This window comes from Monodelphis domestica, chromosome 6 (genome assembly GCF_027887165.1).
Source record: "Monodelphis domestica isolate mMonDom1 chromosome 6, mMonDom1.pri, whole genome shotgun sequence".
Taxonomy (NCBI): Eukaryota; Metazoa; Chordata; class Mammalia; order Didelphimorphia; family Didelphidae; genus Monodelphis; species Monodelphis domestica.
In genome coordinates, this window is record NC_077232.1 from 221,189,343 (window position 1) to 221,210,707 (window position 21,365).

General features: G+C 35.2%; 1 protein-coding gene across 2 annotated transcripts in view; it reads left to right on the forward strand.

Annotated features, from left to right (window-relative positions):
• The window catches only part of WDR17 (WD repeat domain 17), a 136,067-nt gene that overhangs the window by 65,380 nt on the left and 49,322 nt on the right, over positions 1–21,365 (forward strand). For both annotated transcript variants that reach the window (XM_003341401.4, XM_003341400.4), the window contains exons 7-11: positions 2,933–3,117; positions 9,943–10,111; positions 14,388–14,479; positions 18,519–18,601; positions 20,092–20,178. In XM_003341401.4, the coding sequence (XP_003341449.1) occupies positions 2,933–3,117; positions 9,943–10,111; positions 14,388–14,479; positions 18,519–18,601; positions 20,092–20,178 (616 nt within the window). The remainder of the gene's footprint in view (positions 1–2,932; positions 3,118–9,942; positions 10,112–14,387; positions 14,480–18,518; positions 18,602–20,091; positions 20,179–21,365) is intronic.

Consider the following 21,365-nt stretch of genomic DNA (forward strand, 5'->3'; position numbering starts at 1 on the left):
AAGCTGAGACTTGAAGGAATTCAGGGAAACCAGGAGGTAGAATTGAGGAGGGGAAATGTTCCATGCATGGGAGACAGCCAGTGAAAACACTGAGAGACAGGAGATGGACTGTCATGTATGAGAAACACTAAGGAAACCCATGTCACTGGATGGAAGAGGGCATAAGAAGAATAGAAAGGTAGGAGGGGACTAGGTTATAAAGGGCTTTAAAATCCAAACAGGATGTGATATTTGATCCTGAAGGTAATGAGGAAATCACTGAGTTGACTAAACTATATGGTCAGATGTGTGTTGGGGAAGATCATTTTGAGAGCTGAGGGGGCATAGATGCAAGTGAGGGGAGACTTGAATCAGGTCCTGAAGTGATGAGGGGCCTTACCAGGCCCTCTGATATTGCTAGAGTAGAAAAGGGGCATTTACAAGTTTGAGAATTTTGTTAGAGAACTGGAAATGTGAGACTGAAGGTCTGAATAGAGATTAAGTCTTGAACAGAAGATCTGAGAGTTATATGCATAGAAATGATAGCTGAAATGATGGGAGATGATGAGAACACTAACTGTGATAATATGGAGAGGAAAGAGAAGAGGGCCCAGGGCAGAGGGTGAATACCCCTTTTCATGTGTGTGGTATAGCTCTTCTTTTACTGTATGAGTTCAATTACATGACCACTGAGGTCACTTCCATCTCTGAAATTCTTTGATTCAGTTCCTGAAGTACCTACCTCCAAGAAGTTGTTTTTAGAGTCAGAGGAATATGTGTATATGTGAATATCTATAATCTATATCTATATATGGAGAGGGAGACAGAGAGAGACAGAGACAGAGACAAAGACAGAGAGAGACAGAGACAGAGACAGAGACAGAGAAAGATTACCATAAAGTATTATGGTCAGTGCTGAGAATACAAAGGCAAATGTGAAAGGCCTTCCTAATGCAAGTCTTGTATTCTAACTATGAAAACACTCAAACCATCACACAAGATAGCCAGAAACTGAATCTGGATTTCTTAACTCCTATGAGGTGTAATACTCTTCCTACAGAACCTCAAAAGAATTAGAGTAGTAAGGTTCAAAAATAAATATCCGGTTAATATATATCCTTCCATGCAATCAGATATGGTCATATGCTTTGTGATTCAGTTTGGCAATATAGAAGGAGCAATCTATATAGAACATCAGGTTCTCTTTAAGGTGAAAAGTCACTGAGGTCTTTCTGCTTTCCCTATTCACACCTCTGTCACATTCCAACATTAGCCACATGGCAGATATGTATTTGAAGTTTAACACCCATTTTAAAGTCTTAGATCTACATGTATCATGTCAGTTTTCTAATTATTTAAAAATGTAAGGTATTAAATGTTTTAGGATATCTTATATAGATAGAGACTTTGCATATTACATATAAAATATATTTATACACAAAACATACATATATATATATGTGTAAGAGAGAAAGAGAGAGAAAATGAGAGAGAGGGAGAGGGAGAGAGAAAGAGGGACAGACAGGTATCCATTCTATATCACAGGGGTTAGGGGTATGGTGGCCCAATGATATGAAAAATCTGCTGTAAAATTTTTTGGCCCTCCCTTCATACCAGAGAAGAAATCTTAATTTTTTTTTCTTTTTCTTTAATGTGGTGTTACAATAAGGCATAGTACCTTACTGTAAAGTTTGGGTTAAGTATTTGGTCATACACCTACAGATGAATAAGAGGGAAAAACTAATTATCCAGAATTTTTAACACTTGTTCAGAAAACTAACTTAATTTCTGTAGACAAAATTATAAACTGACTTTGTAAAGGATTGGAGTTGAAAGGGCCTTTAAAAACCAGCAAGTTAGCAAGCTGACTCCAATTTTTAAAATGTACTTTTTTTTTTTTTACAGAAAAATGTTAAGTAAAGAGGTTAGTTGAAGAAATGACATTCAAGTCCAGAATATGAAGAAGATGCATCTTAAATAATGTAAAATATAACTGTTAGTACATCAGGGAAGGCAATTCACTTGAATCACAGGAGCATTTCACTGATGATTTCATTTCTGAGGGTCAATAGACTCTGCAATTCAGTAAAAGTACCTATCCGGCAAGGATAAGGTTTTTATTAACATTTGCGGTCCAATAGCAAGTGGAATTGCAAAATGCATTTAACTGGGAGTCAGGAGATTTGAATTCATTTCCTAGTTCTGCCTCTAACTAGCATTTGACCCCATCAATTCATGAGTCCTTTATTTTTACAATCAACAAAAGTCCTGGGTCTCATTTGCTTCATCTGTAAATAAGTGAGGGGTGAACCAGATGATCTAGAAGGTCGTTTCTGCTTTTATGATTTTAAAATGCTTTAATCTCTCTCCATAAAAGTTATTAGGAAATGTTATAATTAATTGCAGCACTATTTAGAGAGGTTTTACATTAAAGTGATAATATTAGATATCTCGGATTTTTTAAAAAAAAGCAGATCCCTGAAAGAGGATGAACTATACTCTTCCACTGAAATTTTAATGAAATCTTTATTACTCTACAACAACTTGTATGTATTTCTGTTTAGTAAGACCATTTTAAGTATTGTATTATATATATGCATATATATATATATATATATATATATTTGTAGCTATATTGCTATCTCCCTGTATATATTATAGCAGGAGACTAGGGCTATGTATATACATTTTCTTCATACAAACAGTGTCTCAAAAATATTCCTATATTTATATAGGAAGTTGAGCCTGAATATCTTGGCTTCCTCCATAAGACTTAAATTACAAAAGAAACAAATAATTGAACATCTTTATTTTTAAATGATGTATTGAAACTTGGTTCCAGTTCCATGTATTTAGCACAGTTTCTGGCACCTAGTAAGATGCCTAATAAATGTTTATTGACTGCTTGACTAATACTTTCATATGGTTTACATTTTTTCTTTGTTTTAAATAGTTTCAGCATATTCTCCAACCAAAAATCATTATACATCCTCAACTAGTGAAGCTGTTCCTCCCCCAAGTCTGACACAGAACCAAGCCTTTTCTCTTCCACCTGCCCATGCAGTCTGCTGTTTTATGGATGGAGGAGTTGGGCTTTATGATATGGGAGCCAAGAAATGGGATTTTCTTAGGGACTTGGTATGTCTACTATCATATTCTAAAATATATGCTTTATTATCTTTTAACATTATGTCTTATAGAGTGGATAGAGGGTAAGACTTGGAGTCAGGAAGACCTAGGTTCAAGTTTAGTGTTTCATAGCATGACCATGGATGGTCAACTTAACTTCCCAGTGCCTTAGGCAACTAAGATTCTAAGAGAAGAGTTGCCCATCTATATTGATGGTGAGATTTTCTACATTGGGGGTACTATTCCACTAATGAAATCTCAAAAACCCTACCGTCAGCATCAACAAAGGTGATGGTGCTGAATGATATCTTACCTATGCATATATTACAAATAACAAAGAATCATGGATAAGGCTCTCCTTCTCCCTGATCCCCTTTCTTAATGGTTGTTCTTCTCCTTGTGCCAAGCAGAAGGATTTGTGGGCTGGAGGTATGAGAAAGGAAATAACATGAAGTAGCTGTAACAGAGAGGATCTGACTCAAGCAAGACTCTTGAACCTATAGCACAATTCCTGTTTTGGACTGTCCAAGTCCATTCACTGTACTCTGTGTTAGGCCAGCTGTGCTTATAAAGGTTGTATAAGAAAGTTGGAGTGGAAAACATCTCCTTTCATGGGAGTATCCAGTCCTTTCCAAAGTTGATCTGGATTTTTAGGCCCTTTTCTGTACTGAGAGTCTCATATCAGAGTTCCTCCACTTTCTACCATTTTATCTAATGAATCAAAAAGCAAAAGGATACTCTTTTACAGGCTTTGTGGGGAATAGCAAGTATACTCAACTTGCACATTTCCTAAAATTCCTAGGTCTAAGATAAATCCTAGAACTAGAGGATATCTGTAAGTCTAGAGGAGTAATAGGCCCACAGCTTCTCAATAGATTTTGTTTTATAATGCATTGTTTTCTTGTTATTCTGTATATCTTTTTGCCTCTCCATTCTATGGTGAGTAGACACCGCATTATACAGCAGTTCTGTGGTGAGTAAATCCAAGCATGTGTATCTGTGTTTGCAGTCAGAACCATTATTATTCCCAGGTGACACAACTAGTCAACAAAGAAGTGGAGGTTTCCCCACTGAACGAGGACTTCAAGCAAAGTCCTCACTGGGGAGACCCATTTCCCAATGAGCAGGCAGTTGTATTCTCAAAGAGAGCGAGAGCAGTACTCAGAGCATGGCTATTATTCAGCCTTTCTACCTAAATGGGCGTACATTTATTTAACCATCAGTGAACACTGAGAGCTGGAACACTGAGAAGCCCCACACTGTTAGCCCAGGCTCTCCCACTCTCTTCAGAACACCTCACTGTCAATGTTTATGTGGCTTTGTGGGTTATTCTCTCACTTCTCCAGCCCAAAGCTCCTGTTTCTGTACCTTTTAGGGAGCAATGGCAAAAATAAAGTGAAGGCTCATGGTTCCTTTCAAGGTTAGAGACAATCCTTTGCCTATGACTTTCTACATCTTGCTCTCAATGGACTAAAAGGCTAAGAAACAATAGGAAATTGAGATAGCAATATGATGTGCACATTTATTAAATGGCTCCAGAATGTTAATTTAGTATTTCATATAAGTACAAAATATTTTTGTAGATGCATTGCCATGCATAAAAATGATTGAATTTCTTTGAAATTCAGCCAGAAAGCTCAAAGTAGACCAAACACCCAGACTTTCATTAGGGAAGCAGCAGGGGGGGAAATAATTATTGAATCACTGAATCAAATAACTTGAGTTCTAGCTTTAACTCTGTCAGTGACTAGCTTTACCTAACCACTCCTGGCTAAAGTTTACTTATCTGAAAATGAATTGGACTAAATAATTTCTAAGGTCCCTTGTATGACTAAAATGCTCTGATTCTTATCATCAGTGTCCTCTTGAATTAAAGAAATAGAGGCGAGTACAATAAAGGAGACTTTTGGACTGAATTTTGCAAAGAATATACTATCTCACTTCTCTTCCTATTTCAAAGCCTGTTTTGTTTGCTTTGGGCTCTTCAGGTCCTTATGAACTATTCAAGTGCCTCTTGTTGTGCACCACTTACCCACAAAGAACCATTTGTAATAGGAGAGTTTGAGTTGATGAAAAAGATATCTTTTAAATATGTTGATTGATTTCTACTGCCCAAGTAGAGCTATTAGTTATAAAATAAAAACTTTAGAAATGTGTTTTTTTGAAGCTGTGTTTTCTTTTTATTAAAATAATTTTCTTGATATTATGTTTTCATGTTACCTAAATTTCTCCCAGTATCCCTTCCCTGCCTTCTCCCGGAGAGCCATCTCACATAACAAAGAATACTTGTAAACAAAAGACTAAGATAGTTTGTAAAATTTCTTCACTTTTTTCTTTTAAACAGTCCCAATTAATAAATGTTACTTAAGCAAATACTACAGCCACAACAATATGTTAAATGCCTAGGATGAAAGGAAGAAAAAAATACCTGCCACAAATGAAGGAGCTTATGTCCTAGTGGGAGAGGGAGATATGTATACAAGCAGTGACAAAAGAAATTAGAAAATTATTGTACACAGGAGAGGACTAACAGAATGACAAGAGAGAGTCAACAAAAGGAAGGATCATTGTAGCTATAAGGATTAATTAAAGCGTTGTGGAGAGGTTGCCTACTGATCAATTTTTTAAAAAATGGATTTCTGTTGGTGGGAATATCTGTTTCAGCCAGATGGAAGAACTTTGAGAGAGACAGGAGAAGGCTTAGCTGAATACAGAATGTGCTTGGGTACTGTAAATAAAGCTGAAGAAAAACCTGGAGGCAGATATCTTAAATTACTGGCCAAAAAAAAAATGTGTATTTTGTTTGATAAGGGAGCTGCTGAATTTTTTTTGAGCAAGGTAGAGACTTTCAGATCTGTTCATAGGAAGTCTACCTTGGAGAATATGGAGACAGACCAATTAGCAGACCACTAAAATAGCCCAGCCAAGAGTTAATGAGAGCAGAACCAAAGTCTCTTATATGAAGGGAAATGAATATCTAAGGAATACACTAAAGCAACAAGATATTCTAAGGATGGAATTGGGTACAGTATGAGCCAGGATCATCAGACCTCAGCCACCACCTCAATCCCTACATTCTTTTAGTCTATGTCCAGGACAGCACAAGGGCCCTAGGAATGGCAGTGCCCCCTAAACCACCAACCCTACTTCCAGTGTTGTCCCCAGCAACCATAACCTAGGAGAGCAATTGTTGGGGATGAGTGCTTACTATTCTGCCACCACCACCAATTCCAATGGCCAACACTGGGTAGTTAAGCTCAAGAGCTTCAAGAGAAGTCATGCTCTCCAAACCACTGGCCCTGCCTCCTGCTTGGTCCCTACACCCATATCTCAGGGGAGCAACCCTTGCCCCTTCAGAAGCTACTGCTCTTTTGAAGACATGGAAAACAAAATTTTTACCACCAAAGATCTTCACACAGTTAAATGGTGCAATATCAGAAAGGGGACATGGCTCATCAATGAAAATGATGCTGAAGAAGATGCATTACTGTCTGCTTTGTTATTGTATCCTAGGAAACATTGGCCTTCTGATGGATGTTGCAGATGAAAACTGCTCTATGTGTTGTTTCCCCTTTAAAATGTGATTCATTAAGAGCAGGAATTCTCTGCTTTTCTATTTATATCCATAGTCCTCAGCACAGTGCTTTGCACAAGAGGAGGAAGTACTTAATAAATGCATTTCATTCATGACAAAGTATATAATTGGCAGAAATTATTGCTGGGGTGGTTAATAGACCTTCCCTGGAAAGAAACTTGTTCTGTCAGTCTACATTAGAAATTCATTTTCAATTTCTAGTTCTAGAGAGTTGCTTGGGACACAGAGAGGGTGACTTGCCCAGCCAGGGTTACATATCCAGATTTGTGTTAGAGGTAACACTTGGACTGAAGTTCTCCCTGACTCCTAATCCCAATTCTCTGCCCCCTTGTTTGTGCTATTTCTAATTGCCCTTATGGACTTCTTCCTATCCCAAGAAAAGATAGCTTATTGGTGTTGGTTTACGCAATCTTCCTCTTGAGTTCTCATGACAGCTACGTTTACCTGCCTATTCCTTAAATAAATTTTCTGACTCTATACCTTCCTTTTCACCTCACCTTTAAGGAAGGTCCTCATTTTCTCCCATATTTCTGAGATTTGCCTTTCACCTTCTAGATCAGTGGTTCTCAACCTTTCTAATGCCGTGACCCCGCAATATAGTTCCTCATGTTGTGGTGACCCCAAACCAAAAAATTATTTTGGTGGCTACTTCAAAACTGTAATTTTGCTACAGTTATGATTCAGAATGTAAATACCTGATATGCACTATGTATTCTCATTGCTACAAATTGAGAGGATGAGAACTGCTGTTCTAGATAATAATTTGCCTTTCCACCATATAGCAATCAGGTCAGATATAAACTGAAATCTGGACCAATGTTTCTGGTACCAGGTTCAAGTGCTATGTCCTACATATGATTGCCTTTCTTTATCCTTCCAAGTGCTAGTACTGCTTCCCCTAAATTTACTTTGTATTTTTAAAAAAATATATATATTTTTTATAAATCTGTATGTGTATGTGTGGTGTCCTCCAGTAATAATTTCCCTGAGAAAGACAGCTTCATTTTGTTCATGAATCCTCAGAACTTAGCACAATATCAGGAATGCACTGCTTATTGATTGATTAAAACCATAAATATCTATATTAAAAATTCATATGAAAAATACAATTGCTTTTATAAAAATCACTTAGAGATAGAAATGAAACAAAGAAACACCACAGCCTCATAGACCATTAAAACTAGAAGGAACCTCAGAGATCATCCTGTTCAAGCATTTCATTTTCTAGATGAGGAATCGAAGGCCCAGTCAAGTTTAGGGGATTTGACTGAAGTCTAAAAGCTAGTTAATGGCAGAGTCAGGAATAGGACCCAGTCCTATGTTTTTGTTATTCTGCTGTGCTTTGAGAAAAGACATGGAGATTTGAAATCAACTTTCTGAATCTATTTCAATTTTAAAATGAAATTTAGTTTTGTTGACTTTTGCATTTCACATAATTTAAATTTAAATCTTTGTTTGCATTAGGGGTTTGAATTCTACCAAGTTACCTTGGTACAAATCTTTAGTAGCATGACTCCATAGACTTCACAGAGTAAACCTTTATTTGCCCTTTTTTCACTCTCTTCTTACTGACCTACCACCATTTCTCTTTTAAGGTCCTCCTTCCCATTAAAACAGCAACACAGTCATTTTCATAGATTGTATCTTTAGGGACATATTCTTCTGTAGAAGCCAAAAATTGTTATTTTGGATTACAGATAAATACAAACCAGAAATATGAAAAACCTTGGCTCCCCAGGAGGGCCGAGCACTTGCTGTTAGGTCATTCTAGTCTTATCTTCCTCTTCCCTCTAGAAAGAATTTCTAGGAAACAAAGACTTTGAATCACTTTCACACTTAAAAAAAAAGCCCTGGCAGTTTGAATTGAGAAAATGACCATCTAGAAAACAGTTATCTCCTTGACTTTTTCCTGGTTATTATCTGGATGTCAACCCGGAAAGAGTTGCACTTCTTCAGTTTCCTTTTATATTAAACTTCGTTAAATAAGTCATGGTACAGCCCCAAAGATTTGTGTTTTGTATGTCCCCTTAGTGATGGCAGCAGAGACAAAACAACAAAGACAAAACACAAATATTACAAAAATAACAAGATGTGTAAATATTTTCTAGAAGAAACATTGGAACATCATACTGATAGGGTCCTTGTAGATGTTGTATTATATAAAATTATTGTAGAATTATATATAGAGAGAATTATATGCTACAAACATACAAGTCAAACAATTATCCTATATTTGTGCAATGCCCATTTTTATTTTTATAGCATTAATCACTTTATTAAAATTAAGAATAGCTATACAACTGAAGTCGTATTGATGCTATCAGATTTCAACCTTTATATGTATCCTTTTAGTACAAGTAGCAATAATATTCATCATCATAATAATAATAACTAGCATTTATTTAGTGCTTTAAGATCATTTGATCCTCACAACAACCCCATGAGGAAGGTGCTATTATTATTCCCATTTTACAGATAAGGAAGCTGAAGTCAAGAGGTCAAGTCACTTGCCCAGGATCACCCAGCTAGTAAGTGCCTTACACAGGTTTTGAACCCAGGGCTTCCTGACTCTAGGAGGAACATTCTATCTACTCCACCACTTAGTTGCATAAGAAATAAGAGGAAATAGCTGATTGCAGATTTGGTTGTTGCTGTTTGACTTAAAGAATAAAAATGGAGTTAGAAAAATAGTATGAAAATATATACTTTTCAACTCTAGCAATAAGATGGTAGATAAATGATCATCATATATTTATTACTGAGCCATCACAAGTATATTTAGTATCTATATTTTGTGTAGAAAATATATTTTCCTTTAAGGCATTTTGTTTCATTTATTTGTTTGTTTTTTAATATATTGAAATTTTGACTTTATAGGAACTCAATAGTAAATGTCTCCACCAGTTGGAAAATGGGATTATTGCAAGTATTTGTAGTTGGAAATTTAACCAACATTTCTATGGTTTTGAGGAACTTCTTTTCAATGAAATCTAGAACTGTGCAATATATTAAATTATGCATTAGTTCATTGGCAAATTTCTTCCAATATCTTATCTTTTTGTTTATATATTTATCACAATTATTATACATTTATGTCATAAATTTTTAGAAGATTACAGTAAGGATGTCAGCTTGTTCATGTATTCAAAATTGACTTATAAATTATGTAAGATGATAATATTTTTATGAATATATTTTTCCTATACATTGTATGTTTTATTTTTTTGTTTGCTTTGTAGGGGCATGTGGAAACTATCTTTGACTGCAAATTTAAACCTGATAATCCTAATCTTTTAGCAACAGCTTCATTTGATGGAACTATAAAAGTCTGGGATATAAATACATTGACAGCAGCCTATACCTCTCCTGGTAATGAAGGAGTTATTTATTCTGTTTCTTGGGCTCCAGGTGAGGACAACTTTATTGGAATTTTAATAAACTATATACGTACAATTAATATGTACATGTTGTTCCAACTATTTTGTTATTTGAATTATTTTCTTGCTATTAAAGTCACTTGGATTTGTTAGGAATTATTTTCAAAAACATTTTGTTAGTTCAACACTCATATATTTAATAGCATGCAAGTGGAAGACTTTGATTAAAATAAGAGTCACAGATGATCAGGAAGAGTTTGTGTGTGGCTCTCATATGTGGCCTGACAGGGTCCTTCAGTTTTACAGAGGGAATGTTTTCCTGAAAAGGCTTGTGTGAATAAGTTATGTGAATAAACAAATTCCAAACATGTTAAGGAGCCATTTAAAGAAATACTATGCTAAATGTTTTAGTAAAGTGGTTTTTTGTAAAAATGAAAAGAAAAAAATATGGATGTTTATGTGTTAGGTTTTGCTGTAAATTTGGGCAAAGATAATGTGTTAATAGTGGAGAAATTTTCTTGGAGTAAGAAAGACCTAAGTTCAAATTTACCCCATTGTAGACAAATCACTTACCCTCTCTGTGTCTCAGTTTCCTTATTTTTAAAATGAGGGATTTTGATTGATCTCCTTGATGCTATAGCACTCTAAGTTTAGTACATAGTTAGGGTGGTCACAGGCATGAGCTTTACCCCAGAAACTCTCTCTCAGTATTCTCTACTTTGAATTTTAGCTCTAAATCTAATGTTCCATTGATCTTCTGTTCTATTCCTAAGGAAAGGAGAATTGTTACAATATTTAAATATATTTGTTATTATTTTTACTACACCTCTGGATTTGCTATTCTTTGTAGAAGAGGTTTAGGCTCAGAAAATAATCAGCAAACATTTGTTGTCATCTGTGTACCAGGCTCTGTGGTCAAGACTGGGGATAAAAAGAATGACATACCCAACCCTTGCCTTTTGGGTGGTCAAGGATGAGGAGGCAGATGCCAGATAATTCCTCTTTCTCTCTTTAAAGTGGAAATATCACTAGGGTAAGGGATAGGGAAGGAAGATAGAGTAAATATGGTGGCCTCTCCCCAAGATCTACAATAGAAGAAAATATAGTATTCAACAATAACAATAATAATACTTTGAAGTTTCAATACCTGATGATAACTATAGGAAGTAGGTAGTGGGAGGATTTTTATCATTATTTTCCAGATGAAAAAATTTAAACTCAAGGAAAAGTGAAGTGCCTCTTAAAAAGGATGGTGATCTGATATCTAAAATTCCTTTGTTGTTGTCCTCATTTGGATCCCCCTCATTCAGAGATGAAAATTGCTCCCTCCTATTGCTCTTCTGTCCAGAATATCTGGAATTGCCTATCGCATGAAGATGGGAACATAGTTGTCATAGTGCAGAATGAATTTCTACTGGTTCTTAAATTCAAAGTAGAGAACACCGAGAGAGAACAAGAGAGAGAGAACGAGAGAGAGAGAGAGAGAGAGAGAGAGAGAGAGAGAGAGAGAGAGAGATTTTCTGGGGAAAGCTCATCTAACTATGTACTAAACTTAAGAGTGGTATAGAAATTAGCATAGCTTACATCAGGGTATCACACAAATTCTTGAGGTGTTCTATATTTTTGGCACTTATTTGTGTTTTAAAAAAAGATGAAAAACATAGTAATGAACAGTCTTTCCTTTAAAAAAATCAAAAGCATTTATCCATAACCAAGAAATAGGATTTTTAACAAATACTGGTAGCTTTTCCAATAAAACCAGGGATGAAGCAAGAAATAATAGTAGTGTTTGTACAATTATTTGATATCATGCTGGAAATACTGGCTCTAGCAGGAAAAAAAGAAAAAATTAAGGGATTAATCAGGGGGAAGCAAGGATATACTTTAAAAACTAAATATCAGCAGCAACAAAAACAGATAATAGAACCACTAAAGCAGGATTCAAAATAAAACCACCCCCAAATCATCAGCATTTCTGTATACAAACAACAGAAACTTGGCAGAAAACAAATTCAATTTTAAATTGCAACAATCTCTCCTTCTCTATACACATACATATGTACACATATACATGTGAGAATATAGCTACAAAACATTTTTCCCTATAGAAAAAAGGGAAGACAAATTATTTGCAAAGAGGTTCAGTTTTTATGGGTAGGGTATATCTTTCTAGTAAAATAGTAATACTGCCCAAATTATGCTACAGATTTAGTATTAAACCAAATTACTAAGGGGATGCTTTATTGAACAAAACAAAATTGATATGGAATTTAAAAATAGAGGAGTAAAGGGTATGAGATAACTAAGTTTTAAAAGGAGCAAAAACTTTCAGTTGCCTAATTTTCAATAAGGTAAAAATCCTAAAGCTCTAGATGGGGGGGGGGGGGGGGCTTCTCAATTGGGAAGACTAGAAAGTAATTTGGCAGAAAATAGGATCAATTCATCATCTTTTTTTTTTAAACCCTTACCTTCCGTCTTGGAGTCAATACTGTGTATTGGCTCCAAGGCAGAAGAGTGGTAAGGGCTAGGCAATGGGGGTCAAGTGACTTGCCCAGGGTCACACAGCTAGGAAGTGGCTGAGGTCATATTTGAACCTAGGACCTCCCATCTCTAGGCCTGGCTCTCAATCCACTGAGCTACCCAGCTGCCCCCTCAATTCATCATCTTATGCAATACTGATGACAATGTTATATATAACAATATAGTCTAAATAAATAAATTATATAAATATTTATGATCATACCATAAAAATGAGACTATGAAGGAAAGATATCTTTTACAGAGATGGATCAAAATTGTTTTTATCAGAATAACAGAAAAATATTTAAAGACAAAATTAAGCAATATGAATTATAAAAAACTTTTGTGCTGATACAATTAGTGCAACAAAAACTAGAAGAGAAGACAGACTGAGGAAAACATTTTCATTAAACATAGATAAAATCAGTCAGTTGGTCTGTCTGAATGTATATATTGAAAATCTACTGTGTACCAGGCTCTGTGTTAAGTACTGGGATAAAAAAAAAACAAAAAACTCAGAAAGACACAGCCCCTGACATCAAGGATCCTACAATTTGATGTTGGATCCAGCATGTAAATAAGTAGGCACATACAAGATACAGAGTAGAAGTTCACCTGAAAGGAAAAGTCATTAGCTACTGGAGGAAGTAGGAAAGATCTTTTTTGAAGGTGTGCTTTGAAATGAATCTTGAAGGAAGCCAGGGAACTAATATAAATCTATAAGATCCAATAAACTAATGAATCAACAATCATTAAATGTTTACAATATTTCAGGCACTGTGCTAAGTCCTAAGGGGGGGAAAAAGTAAAGCATTCCTTTCCTTCAAAGGGGTACAATTTGTAGGCACTCAATCTTTTCCCCTTTAGATAAATGGTCAAAGGATATAAAGTTCTTGAAAGAAGAAATGAAAACTATCAATAAACATTCGAGAAATTGTTAAAAAATCTCTTAAGTCAGGTAACTGCAAATGAAAACAACTAAAATACTACTGCACATCATTAAATTAACACAGAAGGCAAAAGATAAGAAAATGTAATATTGAAGGAGCTGTCAAAAAGTAGAAACATTAATTCACTATTGGTGAAACTATGAATTAATTCAACCATTTTGATAAATAATTTAGCATTTAAAAAAAAGAAGATACTAAATTGTTTATGTCCTTTGATTCAAAGAACCCATAACCACAAAGAGGTTAATGACAGCAAGAAAAGATTCTAATATTAAAAGCAGCATTATTAGTAATTAAAATGGGAAATCCAAAATATGCCAAATGATTGTAGAATGGCCGTACAAATTGTGATTCACATAACACAATATTACTGAATTGTAAGAAATGATTATGTCAGAGAAACAAGTGAGGATCTGAAAGAAGTGATACAGAGAAAAGAAAATGGAAACCATAACATAAAAAATGGCAATAAGCAATAAAATTGAGGTCAATTACAATGAAGAATATTTGTACCATATTATCAAAGTTAAATGATGCATCCATCAACTCTTTAAGTTAACAATCAGTAAATTACAAAAGTATGAAGTGACTATATTATTACAATGTTACTATTTGATGGTTTTACTTAATTAGGGAAATGTACTCTGTAAAAACAAAAAGTACTCTAATTTTGTTTTTAATACAAAATTTTTCAATAAAAAGAAGTAAGACAAAGTCTTAGTTATACTTGAGCAACTAAAGAAAATGCCTGGTGTCTTGCTAGCATTAGAAACAGGAACAATCGCTATATTTGTAAGACTCAGAGAGAAACATATATATTTTATATTGTTTACCAAGGTGATTTAAACTGTATTGCTGGAGCAACTTCACGAAATGGTGCTTTTATTTGGGATGTTGAAAGAGGCAAAATGGTAGCCCGATTCAATGAGGTAAGATTTATTTATTTTTATTTAAATTTTTAAAAATTGGTGGTGACTACAAAAAAAGTTAAAAGAAACTGTGTCTTTATATACCTTGCATATCATAGAAAATTAAATAGCATTATTAATTTAGAGAGACTTAACATATTTCCCTTAGTATTCAGATAATTCTTAGTATCCAAAAAATTTCATGTGATACTTGGCACCACCTCAAAAAATTAGCCATATAAAACAAGGCATTGTGGAAGGAGTCTTTACATGGCTCTTCTGGGTTAAGATGGCCCCAGAGTAGAAGCAAGGCTCTTCTTCTCCTCTCAACCAACTGATATAAAGGGCCTCAAAAGGACAATAACTAAAATCAGATGAGCAAAGGCGCCCCCCCCCCAGGATGCAGCATTGAAGGTAGGCAGAGTTTCTGCATTTCCATGATAAAAGGGGGAAAAATTATTCCCACCAAAGCATGAGCTCATCATTCCCTCCCCCACTCCACCTACCTCACCATCATGGGGCAACCTCTAGGTTTTAGGTGGGGATGGCTGAGAACACCAAAGACTTACACCTGAGAGCAGTGAGATTTGGAACCCCAGGAGGCTGAGGAAATATGGAGATTGGACACTGCTGCAGAGACTTGAAAAATAGCTTTAGGGCAAAAACCTCTCTAGAGCTCAATACAGAGACTTGGCTACTCTCCTCACTCAGACTTCTGCAGGGCAATATTTAGGTTCTCAGGGGCTGGCTGAGGACACCACAGACTTACCCTTGAAAGCAGGGAGACTTGGGACCCCAGGAGGCTGAGGAAAGATGGAGATTAGGCACAAAGATTGGGCAGAGAAAGGCTGCTCTCAGCAGACATTGCTGCAGAGACTTAAAAAATAACCTCAGGGCAAAAACCTCTCTGGAGCTCAATACAAAGATTGCCCACCTTCCTCACTCAGATTTCTGACCTGGAAGGCACAAAGCAATGGCCACAAACACCCAAGAACTACAATCCACAACTACCAAAACAACAACAACAACAAAACAAGAAAAAACCTTGACCCCAGATAATTTTTATGCAAAAAAAAAAAAAAATCCCAGACCACGGAGGGGACAGCAGAAGATGACAAATAAGTTAACACTTCTAAACCTTCAAAAAATGGAAATTGATCACAAGCTTTTGAGGAGCTCAGATTTGATTTTTTGAACCAAATTAGAAAGATAGAAGAAACTTGGCAAGAAAAGTGGGAAATAGTTCAAAAAGAAAATAACAGTTTAAAAGACAGAAATTCCCACTTGGAAATGGAAGCCTAGAAATCAAATGAGATTATAAGCAAATTGGTGACCAGAATTGAACAGTTGGAAACCATGAAAAGCAGGCCAGACCAAACTGAAAAGAAAGATCAAAAGATCATAGCTGAAAACCACTCTTTAAAGACCAGAATTGGGCAAGTAGAATCTAATGATCTCACAAACCAGTGAGAATAAAGCAAAGTCAAAAGATTGACAAAATAAAAGGAAACATAAAATATCTCACTGAGAATTTGACTGACCTGGAAAATTGGTTTAGAAGAGACAACTTGAGAATTATAGGTCTACTTGAAAACCTAGCAATAAACAGAAACCTTGACATCATACTACAAGAAATTATCCAAGAAAACTGCCCTGATGTTCTTCAACAAGAGGGCAAAATAGAAATTGAAAGAATCCATAGATCACCCTCTATATTATATCCTCAAAAGGAGTTTTTACCTGGAAGTCAGGAGGTTGTTCTGGGTCTATCATCAACTCACTAAATGACAATGGATAAGTTATTCAATATCTCTGTGTTTTAGTTTACTTATTTGCAGAATGGGAGAGTTTCATATAATTAGTTATATGATCCTAGGCAAGTTATTTATTCTGTCTGAATCAAACTTTTTTTGGGAGGGTAGGAATGGGGGGACTATAATGAAGGATTAGAAGGATGATTCCTTCTAATGTTCCTTCCAATCTGATAGTCTATAATTTTGTAATTGGATAATCACTAATATACTTTGCAGTTTAAAAATCCTATTATTTTATGATAGAGAAGGGAACATGCATTTATTAAGTCCTTTTAATTATTAAGGTGTTTAAATTATGTGCTACACACTGGATTAAACCCTTTATAAATATTATTATGTTTGATCCTCACAGCAAACATTTTCCCCTTCCTGTGGTAAAGTCACAGATTCTGTGTTAGCTTCCATTTAGAGTTAAATGACTACCCAACAGCCCATTTAAATATTTTTTTAATATTTTAAAGAGATGTTTATTGAGGAATGGTAACATGTTATACAAACCTAGCACACAGCCCTTGAAGAACTGGTCATGGAGGAATGAATGTGATAAAACAATGGTTTTTGTCCTCCTTTTTTCTATGATATAATATAAATAATATTATTTCTATAAAAATTGGCGTTAGAGGTGACTTATTGTTTGTGGTTTATTCAGGAATTTATATTGAGGGAGAGAGTGGCTTAAACCAGCTTTGCACAACACAAAGTGGAGAATTAAGAAGAGCTAGTGAATTGGAACTGTATATATAGACAACTTAGATCACCAGGTTAAAACATCCACTGTCATTTAATTGTGCTAATTGAATCTTCTTAGTTTAATATCATTGTAGTGCTTTAATTATAAAGTTTAAAAATAAAATTAAGTACAAAGATGAAGGTTGAATGCTGTTTTTGAAATAAATACCTGCTAGAAATGATCACAGATATATATATAGGAAGGCTGAAACTGAGGTTGGCATATCTTGTAAGCCCAGGAGTTATGAGCTACACTCAGTTATGCCTAGCAGTTGTCTGTACTGTGCTAAACTTCTGTGTGATAAACTGCTGGGAGCTGGGGGGCAATTGGGCTGCCTAAAGAAAGGCAAACCAATCCAGATCAGAAATAGAGCAGGACAAAGTTTCCATACTTTTAGACCAGGATCAGGTTTGTAAGTAAGCCTTATACTTCCAGCTTATGTAAGATAAGGAGACTGGGTTATAAAGAAGTTATAAAAAAGGAAGGAAGGAAGGCAGGAAAGGAGGAAGGGAGGGAGGGAGGAATACAGGAAGGAAAGGAGAGAGTGAGGTTAGATTATGCTTAATAAATAGTTGTTGAATTAATAAGAGTACTATCTTTTCAACTTTTCCACACATGTTTTAAAAATCATTAGAGATAGGAACTAGAACTGTGACTACCTCAGTACTGGGAACTTCCAAATGATAAAATTCCCACTACCTCTTGCAGGTCAGCACTTTCCCTACAGTTTATACTCTTAGAGAGTTTCTTGTAATGCCAGGCACTTATAGCACTTGGGCAGCTAGTACGTATCAGAGTAGGTCTTGAACATGTCTTCCTGGCTTCAAGGACAGCTCTTAATCTAATCTGCCACTCTGCTGCCCCAGATGGTCATTGCCATTTCTTCTGCATGTTTGGAATGTGGTTTGCATTATTTTTTAGTTGGGCCATGTGATTCCATTGGTATAGAGAACTCTTTGCAAGGAAACTTCCTATGTCAAAACATGTTTTGCCTATAATCACACATGTGATATGTAAAAAGTGAGACAAACTCAGGTCTCCTTGACTCTGAGATTGACTCTCTATGCAGTATACCCTGGTACTTTTCTAATCAAACAAACTAAATAATAGAGTTATTATATGTTCACTGTACCTTGGAAGGATGTCTTCAATTTCCCATCATTGCTAAGAATGCCTTGACTCAAAAATTCAGCCAAATTTAAATACTAACTAGTTGCTTCCCAGTTCCATTCTTCTGACTCTTTATATTTGTCCAGACTGCCCTCTCATTCCTCTTACACATGTCCTTGCCATCTCTGCCTGTTGAAACCTGTCTCTTACTTCAAGGCTCTCTCCCAGTCCTTCTAGCTGAAAGTGACCTCTTTGTTTCTTTTAACCCTTTACAGTTCTAGAAATAGTTAGAAGGAATAAAATGTTGAGTTCTTAGTAGGAAAAAAGTACTCCCCAGAGAAGTAAATAAATGAGAGAAAAAGGAGTGAATTATTTCTTATTGATAGGAATTTTGCATTTTTTGAAGCATGGAAAGAATGGAATATTCTGCATTGCCTGGAGTCATAAAGATTCCAAAAGAATAGCAACATGCAGTGGTGATGGATTCTGGTGAGTACTGTGTTTAAAATGCTTCCCTTTGTGCCACAGACATTCAATAATACTTATAGCATTCGATTAGAGTAAGGAGTAAGAATGGATTGGGTATATTTTAGGTAATAATCTTGAGCCTCAGTTTTTTCATATATAAAACAAAAGGGTTGAATTAAATTATGTCAAAGGTCAAATCTTGTTCTCAATAATAGTCTTTGATTCTATGTGATACTTCTTTAATCAGGGAACAAAATACTATTTGAGCCATTACTTGGGTAGAGCTAGTAACCATAGCTAAAAATGTAAGAATAAATTTTCTTGTAATATATGAATGTATGTGTAATGTTTATGAAAAATAAGTATTGAGGTTTTTTGTTCTTTGGCAAGTAATATGTTTTGTAAGTACATATGTATGGCTTACAAATAGCTTCTATAAGGCTGGACAGCCTTGAGGCTCCAAGAAACAGACCCAGAAGTCTGCTTTTATGGTGATCAAGTTCATAAAACACTTCATTTTCATTAAATTCTCATTAAGACTAAATTCTCCAAGTTCATGGGACTTATACTTGTTGAAATGGAGTTAACCAGAGTGTTTTAAGAGTTAATTTTTTCCCTAAGAGTCTCTACTGAATCAAGAAGCAAAGTGCAAAAAGCAATGTTAGACTAAGACTAAGGGAAATGGAATCAAGACTTGCCTTCTTTTTCTTTTTCCATAGAGTAGAATAGCTTTTGTGTTTGGGGAAAGGGGTGAGAAGCAGGAAAGGAGATTTGTCATTAACAAAGTATAAGAGGTCTTTGGGGGTGGGGGCAAAAGTTTGTAGCTATGCTAATAGTTCTGTTTTAATTGTAGCCAAGTGCTTTGTTATATTACCAAATTAAACAATTTTGTAAATACAGTTGTTACCCTGGACTAAACTTACTCTGCTAAGTTTTAAAACAGCAAATGTAATATGTAAATGATTATATTTAATACATATATAAAAGTATATGAAAAGCAGTCATGGCATAATGGATACAGAATTAGCCTCAGGGACAGAAGGATCTGAATTGAAGCCATGCCTTTCACTTAGACTGATGGGGTTATCCTGGGCTAGTCATTTAATTTTCCAATGGGCCAGACAACCCTATAGAGAGGATGTAAGTGTAGATCTCCATTGGTAGAGGAATTTTCCTCACTAGGAATTCCTTAATCCAATATATTTTCAAACTTAGTTTAAATGATTTCCAGCCCCAATGAAAAATATTACATAATAAGGAAGTGAATTTTCTAAAGCAAAATGTACTAACTTTAACTTGTCACAATTATTATTATGTAATTTAAATAAGCACATAGCTATCATTATTATTTATTATTTTAGAGCACCATTAAATATTCCTGGTGCTTTGAAGACAAAGTATCTCTCCTGAGGAGTTTACAATTTAATTTATGTAAATCTCACTTTGACCTCTTTATTAATGTATTCTGCATGTTGCTTTTTTTCCTATCACAATATTATAATCAATTTCAGTATTATTCGCACAATTGATGGTAAAGTTCTCCACAAATACAAACATCCTGCTGAAGTTTTTGGTTGTGATTGGAGCCAAAACAACAAGTAAGTGCAATCTTCTTTTATGAAATTGTAGGAAGTAAATAAGGGATAGAGTAAATTTCATGGATTAGCTTTAAGAGGAAAAGAGGAGAATTTGGATACAAACCCCAGGGAGAAGATTCTACAAAGAGAATGAATACTGACTTTTGAGTTATTAGAGTTATCCCAGTCGTAAAAATGAGTGGTTGTACCAGTTTTAAAACCAACTCTAAAGATATAGTTACCATTCTTTATATCGGATATTATCCTTAGAAACAAGTAGGTGAGATCCTTGAAAACAGGTAGTACATAATGACTTGTGCTGTTCCACAAGAGAGAGCTCCCTAAAGAAATCTAAGATGGGAAAAAGAGGTGGGCCAGTCACCTCACCAGCTAGCAGAGCAGACAGACAGCCTGATTTTGCATGGATCCCTAGGCAATGGTCAAAGACCTAGAAGAAGGCCTCCAGCATTTGTCATTAACAAAGTATAAGAGGTATTTGGTGGCAGAGCTCTGTAGAAGATCTAGAGGAAAACATGGACAGGAAGCACATATATAGGGTGAGAAGTTAGGGAAAGTCTTGATCTGCTCTGGTGAAAGGAAGACCCACAGTGAGGAACCCATAGAACCATGCCAGGCTTAGTGTCACCTATTTCCTGAGTCAGAAGACCAGCTTCTCCTTGACTAGCTGTCTTAGCAATGGCCTCTTAATATCCCTAAGCCTCAGTGTCTTCATCTAAAGAATGAGGAGAAGTAGTTTTGCCCCATCTACCTAACAAGATGGTCTCTACATAAGAATAACACATTTTAGAGAATTAGAATTAAATTTTATATTTTTCAAAGCTCATTCAAATATATTACCTCATCTGATCATTATAGTAACTAAAGGGAAATAAAAAAAAATCTAGTAAATGGAGAAGCTAGGACTAGGCTGATTTCTCCTGAACCAAAGTCTAGAGGTCTTCCCCGTAGTAATTTGAGTAAATTGTCTTTCAATTTTGAAATTTTTACTTTTAAATTTATAATGGCTTCATATGATATAAATATTGGTTTATTATTTGAAAATTATGCTTTCTTGTTGATTTAAGAAAAACAAACAAACAAACTTCCAAGTCTACAAGTCAAGTGTTGAGTTTGCTTTTATTCAACTGTGAAGCTCTGATCAACAAAAGGAAATAAAACCCTTTTATTTCTGTCCCAACCAATAATTA